Source organism: Nerophis lumbriciformis, linkage group LG28 (genome assembly GCF_033978685.3).
Source record: "Nerophis lumbriciformis linkage group LG28, RoL_Nlum_v2.1, whole genome shotgun sequence".
Taxonomy (NCBI): Eukaryota; Metazoa; Chordata; class Actinopteri; order Syngnathiformes; family Syngnathidae; genus Nerophis; species Nerophis lumbriciformis.
In genome coordinates, this window is record NC_084575.2 from 515240 (window position 1) to 527675 (window position 12436).

Below are 12436 nucleotides of genomic sequence, written 5' to 3' on the forward strand. Positions count from 1 at the left end.
ACCTGAATAGTCATCTGTGAAACATTGTGCGTATTTGTGTCCTTCTATGCTTTCAGTTTTCATTGGCCCTGCTAGGTCTGTATGGATTAACTCCAGGGGTTTATTTGCTTTAGCATCTAGCTCCCTATTCCTCATTTGGGTAAACTTGCCTTTTGTACATATTTCACACATCTGATCTGGCTTAACAACATTTCCCTTAATTACCATACCTTTGTCCACAGTTTGGAGTTTGATTACATCATCATAGTTGCAGTGCCCTAGAATCTTGTGCCATGTTTGTACGTCATGACAAACTTTACACTGATCTTCATTTGCATTAACAGTTGATAGATAATATAGCTTCTCATTTTCGTTTATTTTAAAGGGGAACAATATCACCAGACCTATGTAAGCGTCAATATATACCTTGATGTTGCAGAAAAAAGACCATATATTTTTTAACTCTAAATGGGTGAATTTTGGCGAATAAAACGCCTTTCTAATATTCGCTCTCGGAGCAATGACGTCACCACGTGACGTCACATCGGGAAGCAATCCGCCATTTTCTCAAACACCGAGTCAAATCAGCTCTGTTATTTTCCGTTTTTTCGACTGTTTTCCGTACCTTGGAGACATCATGCCTCGTCGGTGTGTTGTCGGAGGGTGTAACAACACCAACAGGGACGGATTCAAGTTGCACCAGTGGCCCAAAGATGCCAAAGTGGCAAGAAATTGGACGTTTGTTCCGCACACTTTACCGACGAAAGCTATGCTACGACAGAGATGGCAAGAATGTGTGGATATCCTGCGACACTCAAAGCAGATGCATTTCCAACCATAAAGTCAAAGAAATCTGCCGCCAGACCCCCATTGAATCTGCCGGAGTGTGTGAGCAATTCAGGGACAAAGGACCTCGCTAGCACGGCAAGCAATGGCGGCAGTTTGTTCCCACAGACGAGCAAGCTAAACCCCCTGGATGTCTTGGCTCACACCGTCCGGAAGATGATCAAGAGAAGAATATCGACCCTAGCTTCCCTGGCCTGCTGACATGAGGGTATGTCTACAGAATATATTAATTGATGAAAATTGGGCTGTTTGCACTCTCAAAGTGCATGTTGTTGCCAAATGTATTTCATATGCTGTAAACCTAGTTCATAGTTGTTAGTTTCCTTTACTGCCAAACAAACACATACCAATCGTTGGTTAGAAGGCGAATTCGTCCTCGCTTTCTCCCGTGTCGCTGGCTGTCGTGTCGTTTTCGTCGGTTTCGCTTGCATACGGTTCAAACCGATATGGCTCAATAGCTTCAGTTTCTTATTCAATTTCGTTTTCGCTACCTGCCTCCACACTACAACCATCCGTTTCAATACATGCGTAATCTGTTGAATTGCTTAAACCGCTGAATCCGAGCTAATGTCGCTATAGCTTGCTGTTCTTTCCGCCATGTTTGTTTGTGTTGGCTTCACTGTGTGACATCACAGGAAAATGGACGGGTGTATATAACGATGGTTAAAATCAGGCACTTTGAAGCTTTTTTTAGGGATATTGCGTGATGGGTAAAATTTTGAAAAAAAACTACGAAAAATAAAATAAGCCACTGGGAACTGATTTTTAATGGTTTTAACCCTTCTGAAATTGTGATAATGTCCCCCTTTAAAAAGTAAGTACAGGACAACATATAAGACTAGAAGATGAGAAGCACTACATACAACATCAAATATACATTCATATTAAACATGCTGTGTTTTTAAACTACATTTAGCACAATCACTGTTTAAGTGTTTTTACATCCCTGCAGCTTCCATGACTGTTACACACTTGTGTCTACTGACCTGATTCTTAAACCTGAACATCTTATCACACACAGTGCAACTAAACGGTTTCTCTCCAGTGTGTATTCTCATGTGTCTGGTCATGCGTTGCTTTGTGGAGAAAGTCTTCTTACAAACAGAGCAAGTAAAGGGTTTCTCACCTGTGTGTGTTCTCATGTGTAATATCATGTTATTCTTAGTGTTGAATCTTTTAGCACAAGCTGAGCAAGAAAAAGGTTTCTCTCCAGTGTGTGTTCTCATGTGTCTGGTCATGTGTGGCTTTCTAGAGAAACTCTTCTTACAAACAGAGCAAGTAAAGGGTTTCTCACCTGTGTGTGTTCTCATGTGTAATATCATTTCAATCTTAGTGTTGAATCTTTTAGCACAAGCTGAGCAAACAAAATGTTTATCTCCAGTGTGTGTCCTCCTCATGTGTGTGGTCATGATTTGCTTGCTGTAGAAACTCTTCTTACAAACAGAGCAAGTAAAAGGTTTCTCTCCAGTGTGTGTTCTCATGTGTGTGGTCACTTGTTCCTTTCTGGAGAAACTCTTCTTACAAACAGAGCAAGTAAAAAGTTTCTCACCTGTGTGTGTTCTCATGTGTAATATCATGTCATTCTTATTGTTGAATCTTTTAGCACAAGCTGAGCAAGCAAAAGGTTTCTCTCCAGTGTGTGTTCTCATGTGTGTGGTCATGTGTACCTTTCTGGAGAAACTCTTCTTACAAACGGAGCAAGTAAAAGGTTTCTCTCCAGTGTGTGTTCTCATGTGTGTGGTCATGCTTTGCTTTGTGTAGAAACTTTTCTTACAAACAGAGCAAGTAAAAGGTTTCTCTCCAGTATGTATTCTCATGTGTACTGTAAAATGACTCTTCCATCTAAATAATTTCCCACATTCAGAGCTGTCAACGTGTTTGTTGTTAGTGTGATGTCTCGTATCACCTTTAGAGTCATTTTTACTCTCCAAAGGTTTTTGGATGTGGTCACTGTGATCAGAAGAGTGTGACATCATGTGGTCCATGTCTGACAGTGGAGCAAAGATGCTGTCTGGTTCTGACTTGATATCTTCACAATGCTCTCCATCAGCTTCTGTGATGTGTTGACTTACAAGCTCCGCCCCTCTGTTCTCCTCACTTTGACTGTGATGAAGCTGTAAGGACTGAGCTTCATCTTCATCATGAAGCTGCTCCTCTTTAATGTGGGAGGGGGCCTGTAGCTCCTTCTGTCCCACACTGGTGTGCCACTCCTCTTCATGACTCCCCGCTGACACCCGCTGGACGTCTGCAGAACAAATGAGGTGTTACTGTATTGAAGTTTGCAGTATTCAAACTATTGACATGTGAGCTAGGCCAAATAGACAGTGATGGGCAAGCTACCTGGACAATGTAGTAAGCTAAGCTACAAGTTACTCTCAATTAAATGGACCTAAGCTATCCTCAGAGAATTCTAGCACGCTACACTACAAGCTACACTGCAAAAGTAGCTTGCCACATCAATTATATATATATATATATATATATATATATATACATATATATATATATATATATATATATATTGGCCCACATGTATAATATCAATGTTTATGTTGTCCATGGAAAGAAGTTAGTAAGAAGCAAAAGAAAAACAACCAACCATGGATGACAAAAGGACTGAAAAATGCTTGTCACAAAAAAAAGACATTATATGGAATATTAATAACACAGACATCTATAGAGGCAGAAAATAAGTATAATAAATATAAAAAGAATCTAATTGGTATACTAGGAACATGTAAGAAGGAATATGACAGACAATTATTAAAGAAGAACAGAAACAACATGAGAGCAACATGGGGCATCCTAAATAGCATCATTAAAAATGCTGCTAAGAAAGATTACCCCCAGTACTTTCTACATAGAAATACAAAAAATGACAATATGAACCAAATAGTTGAACGTTTTAATGATTACTTTGTTAATATCGGAAAAAATGTGGAACAAAGATTTCCAAATGCAGATGATGGATCAGTTGAGGACTTGAGTGAGCTCATAGACAGAAATCCCAATTCCATGTTTCTTAAAGGGGAACATTATCACCAGACCTATGTAAGCGTCAATATATACCTTGATGTTGCAGAAAAAAGACCATATATTTTTTTAGCCAATTTCCGAACTCTAAATGGGTGAATTTTGGCCAATTAAACGCCTTTCTAATATTCGCTCTCTCGTTGTGACGTCACATCGGGAAGCAATCCACCATTTTCTCAAACACCGAGTCAAATCAGCTCTGTTATTTTCCGTTTTTTCGACTGTTTTCCGTACCTTGGAGACATCATGCTTCGTCGGTGTGTTGTCGGAGGGTGTAACAACACGAACAGGGACGGATTCAAGTTGCACCAGTGGCCCAAAGATGCCAAAGTGGCAAGAAATTGGACGTTTGTTCCGCACACTTTACCGACGAAAGCTATGCTACGACAGAGATGGCAAGAATGTGTGGATATCCTGCGACACTCAAAGCAGATGCATTTTCAACTGGACTGGACAGATCAGCTTTCAGGAAATGGGAGTGGATGAGGGTATGTCTACAGAATATATTAATTGATGAAAATTGGGCTGTCTGCACTCTCAAAGTGCATGTTGTTGCCAAATGTATTTCATATGCTGTAAACCTAGTTCATAGTTGTTAGTTTCCTTTAATGCCAAACAAACACATACCAATCGTTGGTTAGAAGGCGATCGCCGATTTCGTCCTCGCTTTCTCCCGTGTCGCTGGCTGTCGTGTCGTTTTCGTCGGTTTCGCTTGCATACGGTTCAAACCGATATGGCTCAATAGCTTCAGTTTCTTCTTCAATTTCGTTTTCGCTTCCTGCCTCCACACTACAACCATCCGTTTCAATACATGCGTAATCTGTTGAATCGCTTAAGCCGCTGAAATCCGAGTCTGAATCCGAGCTAATGTCGCTATAGCTTGCTGTTCTTTCCGCCATGTTTGTTTGTGTTGGCATCACTATGTGACGTCACAGGAAAATGGACGGGTGTATATAACGATGGTTAAAATCAGGCACTTTGAAGCTTTTTTAGGGATATTGCGTGATGGGTAAAATTTTGAAAAAAAACTTCGAAAAGTAAAATAAGCCACTGGGAACTGATTTTTAATGGTTTTAACCCTTCTGAAATTGTGATAATGTTCCCCTTTAAACTGGATAAGAAGTTATTTAACCAACAGGAAACAATACGTGAAGCTAGGCCAACACACTTCTACAACACTAAATATATCCTGTGGTGTACCTCAGAGATCGATACTAGGACCTCAATTATTCAATCTCTATATAAATGACATTTGTAAAGTTACAAAAGATTTAAAGTTGGTATTATTTGCAGATGATACAACAGTGTTTTGTTCAGGAGAGAACACACAGAAGATAATACAAATAATAACAGAAGAAATGAACACATTAAAAAGATGCTTTGACAATATTTGAATCTCAGTAAAAGTAAAATAATGCTAATTGGTAACAGCAGAAGAGAAAGTCAGACACAAATAGACGGAATATAAATTGAAAGAGTACCGTATTTTTCGGACTATAAGTCGCAGTTTTTTTCATAGTTTGTCCGGGGGTGCGACTTATACTCAGGATCGACTTATGTGTGAAATTATTAACACATTACCGTAAAATATCAAATAATATTATTTATCTCATTCATGTAAGAGACTAGACGTATAAGATTTCATGGAATTTAGCGATTAGGAGTGACAGATTGTTTGGTAAATGTATAGCATGTTCTATATGTTATAGTTATTTGAATGACTCTTACCATAATATGTTACGTTAACATACCAGTTGGTTATTTATGCCTCATGAAACGTACACTTATTCAGCCTGTTGTTCACTATTCTTTATTTATTTTAAATTGCCTTTCAAATGTCTATTCTTGGTGTTGGCTTTTATCAAATACATTTCCCCAAAAAATACGACTTATACTCCAGTGCGACTTATATATGTTTTTTTCCTTCTTTATTATGCATTTTCAGCCGGTGCGACTTATACTCCAAAAAATACGGTAAATGAAACCAAATGTCCAGGTATAATAATTGATGATAAATTGAACTGGAAATCTCATGTAAAAAATATACAACATAAAGTAGCAAGAAACACATCAATAATGAATAAAGCAAAACATGTTCTAGACCAAAAATGACTTCATATTCTCTACTGCTCACTAGTGTTACATATCTGACTTATTGTGTAAAAATATGGGAAATAACTACAAAAGTACACTTCATTCATTAACTGTGTTACAAAAAAGATCAGTTATAATAATACATCATGTTGGATATAGACAACATACAAACACTTTATTTATTGAATCAAAAATACTGAAATTCCACCACATAGTGAATTTGCAAACAGCTAAAATGATACACAAAGCAAGTATTTATTGAATCAAAAATACTGAAATTCCACCACATAGTGAATTTGCAAACAGCTAAAATGATACACAAAGCAAACTATAACCTGCTAGCCAAGAATGTACAACAATTCTCAACAAAAGAGGAGAAATATAATCTCAGAGAAAAATGTAATTTAAAACATTTGTATGCACGTACAACACTTAAGACCTTCAGTATATCAGTATGTGGAATTAAATGATGGAATGGATGAAGCAAAGCAATCAAACAATGTACTAATATGATCCACTTCAAGAAACTCTTCACACTTAAAGTGTTTACAAAGTACAAAGAAGAAGATAAACATTCTCAATTTATTTCATCCATCATTCATTTTCTACATCATCTTACTCATCTCACCATATGAAATATAACTTACTTCACTCATTATTATTTATTTATTTTTATTGTGATTACTTATGGAGTATATTGTGAATACATTGAGAACAGGAAGTGAACTAAAGTGTTAGCAACTGTTATGTAAAATAAAAGGGGTAGGATTAAATAAACTCTGCTTCTTCCTACTCCTTTTCCAACATCAAATCAAATCAAATCAACTTTATTTATAAAGTGTTGAAAAGACAAACTGGAAATTGTGATGTATCATGTTGTATACATGCATGTGTGATGTATCATGTTGTATGCATGCATGTGTGATGTATCATGTTGTATGCATGCATGTGTGATGTATCATGTTGTATGCATGCATGTGTGATGTATCATGGTGTATGCATGCATGTGTGATGTATCATGTTGTATGCATGCATGTGTGATGTATCATGTTGTATGCATGCATGTGTGATGTATCATGTTGTATGCATGCATGTGTGATGTATCATGTTGTATGCATGCATGTGTGATGTATCATGTTGTATGCATGCATGTGTGATGTATCATGTTGTATGCATGCATGTGTGATGTATCATGTTGTATGCATGCATGTGTGATGTATCATGTTGTATGCATGCATGTGTGATGTATCATGTTGTATGCATGCATGTGTGATGTATCATGTTGCATGCATGCATGTGTGATGTATCATGTTGTATGCATGCATGTGTTATGTATTATGTTGTATGCATGCATGTGTGATGTATTATGTTGCATGCATGCATGTGTGATGTATCATGTAGTATGCTTGCATGTTCCAAATAAATTCAAAGTCAAGTCAACTCAACTCAACTAACACTTGGTGGACATTCAAGCCACAAAATGCAAATGGAGTATTGTTGGTGTATTTTGGATGGTTATAGAGGACCTCCCATTGGCTCCATTGCAAGTCGTCTTTTATTTACATTTATGAGTTATAATTAGGGCTGGGTGATGTATGGAATATACTAGATATATCGTGGGTTTGTCTCTGTGCGATATAGAAAATGACCATATGGTGATATTGGAGTATACGTTCTCACACAGTTGCTTTTAGCTGCAGGCATTACATAAACATTTATTTACCATTTACATATATATGGTGTATCGTGACATGGACTAAACATATCCACATATATATGGTGTATCGTGACATGGCCTAAACATATCCACATATTAATAAAAGGCCATATCGCCCAGCCCTACTTAGAATGCGATTTTTTTTTTTTTTTTATATCCGCCATCATGTCTTTTATAATGATTGTGAACGATAGAAAAATTCCCCCAAAAAGTGCAGTTCCCCTCTTAAATCCAATGATTAGATTTAAGACTTGAAGTGTATGAGCATGAAGTGATGAAGCCTACTTGGATGAGTCTTCTAAGACAAAGTGAACAGTCCAGTTGTGATGGATTGAATGCCCTGAGAATAAAATGATATGTGCTTACTTGGACTGTGATGAAGCTGTGAGGACTCAGGTGCTTTGTCTTCATGCTCTTCAGTCTTCACAGAGACAACAGTCAGTGGAAACTTGCTGACATCGTCCTCCTCCTGCCCTACAACACACTCTCCCTCCTCTTCCTCTTTCATGTGTGGATCCTCCTCTTCCTCTTTCATATGGGTGGGCTGTGGATCCCCCTCTTCCTCTTTAATGTAGGTGGGCTGTGGATCATCCTCTTCTTCTTTAATGTGAAGGGGCTGTTGAACGTCTGTTGGGTAAATAAGTAAATAAGATAAAGAGAGAATATAAATAGTTTTAGACTGACACTGTTAACACAATGACAATATTTGTGTTATTTCGTGTGTTGTGTTAAAAGTGTGTAGCAAAACAACCAATACAAACACGGGAATACTTGCTTTTGTCCCAGCCACTAAAATTCATTCAAAAGTGAGTACAAAAACAGACTAAAGTGAGTACAAAAACAGACTTGGAAATTTGATGAGGAGCAAGTTGTTTTATAAGTACAAGGCAGCATTGATTGAGGCATTCTTAACTTTACACTCACTGATATAAATGGGTTATAAATGGGTTATACTTGTATAGCGCTTTTCTACCTTCAAGGTACTCAAAGCGCTTTGACACTATTTCCACATTCACCCATTCACACACACATTCACACACTGATGGCGGGAGTTGCCATGCAAGGCGCTAACCAGCAGCCATCAGGAGCAAGGTGTGAAGTGTCTTGCCCAAGGACACAACGGACGTGACTAGGATGGTAGAAGGTGGGGATTGAACCCCAGTAACCAGCAACCCTCCGACTGCTGGCACGGCCACTCTACCAAATTCGCCACGCCGTCCCCATAAAAAGTGTGTAAATATTTTATTCTGTATACGGTCTATGACACCTAAACTTTATCTCTAAACTTAACCATAATTTGTGGTGTAGAATGACGTCTGGAACTCAAGATAGTTCCACATGTCTGGGAACGCCACCGACGGATAATCCTTGATATTACACAACAAATCTTTAGGGATCTATTCCGTTTCATAATTGGATTTTTTTCTCGTATCTGCTTTTCGCAGGAACAACTCGGCCAGGGGTGTTTAAACCAATTTTAGATGGGGGGCCACATGGAGGAAGATCTACTCCAAGTTGGCCGGACTGGTAAAATCACGGCAAGATAACGTAAAAATAAAGAAAACTGCAGATTGTTTTCTTTGTTTAAAAATAGAACAAACACATTCAGAAAATGTACAAATCATGTTGTTATTTTACATACAATAGTATTCTATCTTTAGTTGTCCTTTTTTACACTTTCAGAATCAATTATGTGATAATGTTCATCAGTCAACTCATTGGTGTTCATTTTCATCCATCCATCCATCCATTTTCTACCGCTTATTCCCTTTGGGGTCGCGGGGGGGCGCTGGAGCCTATCTCAGCTACAATCTATCAAGACAAATAAATAATATCAAAATCAAATTACAGGATGTTATTGATGTAGTTTGCTCATTTTCCCCGACTGGTGCGCTAACATTGTGTGTTTTAGTTGTGTTTTACATATATAGCATCATCTACAAAGATACAAAGAATTGCTATTGCGACATCTAGAGGACACATTTAGAACAGCAGTTTCTTTCATTCCAAAATTTTGATTCATTTTTGTACTTAGCAAACTCATCCCGTCTCATTCACTCATTCACACACTAATGGCGGGATCTGCCATGCAAGGCGCTTACCACGACCCATCAGGAGCAAGGATGAAGTGTCTTGCTCAAGGACACAACAGACGTGACTAGGTTGGTAGAAGGTGGGGATTGAACCAGGAACCCTCAGGCAGGGCCACTCTACCAACCGCGCCACTAGTTTTCCACCATCGACCTGCCTACTAGCCTTCCACCATCGACCTGCCTGCTAGCCTTCCACCATCAACCTGCCTGCCAGCCTTCCACCGTCGACCTGCCTGCTAGCCTTCCACCGTCGACCTGCCTGCTAGCCTTCCACCGTCGACCTGCCTGCTAGCCTTCCACCATCGACCTGCCTGCTAGCCTTCCACCATCGACCTGCCTACTAGCCTTCCACCATCGACCTGCCTGCTAGCCTTCCACCATCGACCTGCCTGCTAGCCTTCCACTGTCGACCTGCCTGCTAGCCTTCCACCGTCAACCTGCCTACCAACCTTCCACCATCGACCTGCCAACTAGCCTTCCATCGGCCTGCTGTTTGCCTACAGCCATTGGCTTCGTCTACGGGCTTCCACCCGTCGGCCTTGGTTGCTAGTCTTTAGCCCTGTCTGCTAACATCTTCAAAAGTGGTAAAACAAGTGAAACTTCTCCTCTCACTATGTCACAAATTATTATATTGTGTTTTATACTTTTGTGTGGTTTTACTGGTGTCCCAGATGGGTCTGGTCACCCCCACTCACGAGCTATGCTACTTCAAGATGCACAGTTTGACATATTTGATAATTTGACAATTCATAGTGGCAGCTACAAAATAACCTCGGCCTTATCTCAGTTGAAGATTTCTGTGACTTTGGACAAAACTAAATGGCTGCATACTATGATAGAGTCCATTCATTCTTATTGTTTCCTTGTTTTGAGAGATCACGTCAACATTACTGCATCCTCCCCTATTGTGAGCACTTACTTTCACAGATTAAAGACCAACTCAAAAGATGGTAACTTTAAGCGCAAATGTTTAGTTATATTATTGTTATTGCTCTCAGGAAATGTTGACACTTATCCAGGCCCTGATACACCTACACAATGTTTTACACCTGCAGATTTTAAAACTAGATCTGGTTTTGGGATTATTCATATCAATGTTCGGAGTTTATACTCCCTAAACTGGATATGATAAAGATCTGGATAAACTCAACAAATGCTGATATTGTAGTCTTATCTGAAACTTGGCTTAAACAATCTGTGCTTGATAAAGATATTTACATTCATGGCTATAATGTCTATCGTACTGACCGACAAAGAAAAGGTGGTGGAGTGGCCATATATATTAAGCAGAGGTTTGATGTTAAATTAGTGCTCTCTGAATCAGTAAGTAAAGAACTTGAACTGTTAGCACTTGAAATCGAATTAGCTAGAAATCACCACATTATGGCAGTGGGGTGTTATAGGCCTCCATCTGCCCCTAGTAATTCCCTATCTACTCTTGTGAAGCTTCTGTCTCAACTGAAATACAAGGAAATAGTGATTTGAACTGGGACTGGCTCACATCTGTGTCTGACTCTTTGAAAGCACAGTGTGAATCTCTAAATTTAACACAATTAATTAACTCAGCTACAAGACCTAATCCTAAATGCCCTCAAAAAGCTACACTCATTGACATAATTCTAACAAATATGCCCTTCAAAAGAGTTGCATCTGGTGTTTTCCCTAATGATGTGAGTGATCATTGTGTGATTGCAGTAGTGCGAGACACAAGGATTCCTAAAAGCAAGCCTCGTCTTCTTGAAAAACATTATATGAAATTATTTGAGACGCAAGCTTTTTTACATGACTTGCATCTTTTTAATTGGGATAGAATTGCTCTTTTTGATAATGTTGAACTGGCTTGGAAATATTTTCACGAAAACGATTTGAGTATAGTGAACAAACATGCCCCTTTTAGAAAATGTAGGGTTAAAGGACGTGACAATCAGTGGTTTACATCGGACCTATCAGATGTATTGCATGAGCGTACCGGTAATGCTGATTGGGCCAGGGCACGCAAGTCAGGGTTAGAAGCAGATTGGTTGAATTTTAGACAATTAAGAAATCAATTTACCTCTCTTTTTCGGATAGTCAAAATTAGAATTGCATTTCTCCACAACAACTGAAAACCTCAAACACCCAAAGAAGTTTTGGAAAATCATCAAATCTTTGTCCGCCTGCTGTAATTCAGTCAATCTCCCACCTAGTATACTTGTTGATGGTGTCAGAGTAAGTGACAGAAGAGAAATGGGTAGTCATTATAATAATCATTTTATTTCCTCTGGTTTTCTCTATAATTCTGACAACTTTACTGAAGTTCCGCTAACTCCGGAAAGAACCGTTGAAAATACCCAAGTTTTTAACTTTACACCCTTTACCACAACAGAGGTCATGAGGGCTCTAAAACAACTTAAACCTAGAAAGCCAGCTGGCTCAGATAAATTGGAGCCGCTCTTTTTAAAGTTGGCAGCTGAAATTATAGCTGGACCACTGACTCACATTTTTAACTTTACTCGAATTTCAAATGAAATCCCCTCGGATTGGAAATATGCCCTTGTAATCCCCCTATTAAAAGGAGGTGACCCTTGTAATCTAAATGATTACAGACCGATCTCTAAACTCTCTGTTCTGGCAAAAGTTCAGATAAAATATTTTTTGGAAACCAACTTTATTCTGTCACCATTTCAGTCAGGTT

The 12436-nt window shown here is 38.8% G+C and overlaps 2 protein-coding genes across 2 annotated transcripts in view; both read right to left on the reverse strand.

Moving 5' to 3' along the window:
* LOC133570631 (uncharacterized) overlaps positions 1–12436 on the reverse strand; it is a 682377-nt gene that overhangs the window by 195038 nt on the left and 474903 nt on the right. The gene's annotated exons all lie outside the window — the stretch shown is intronic.
* Positions 1684–10269, reverse strand: LOC133570638 (uncharacterized). Its single transcript, XM_072916509.1, has 3 exons — positions 10212–10269; positions 8036–8296; positions 1684–3070 (listed from the first exon to the last, which is right to left on the reverse strand). Exons 1-3 carry the CDS (start codon positions 10267–10269, stop codon positions 1764–1766), a joined length of 1626 nt encoding a protein of 541 aa, XP_072772610.1. The 3' UTR covers positions 1684–1763.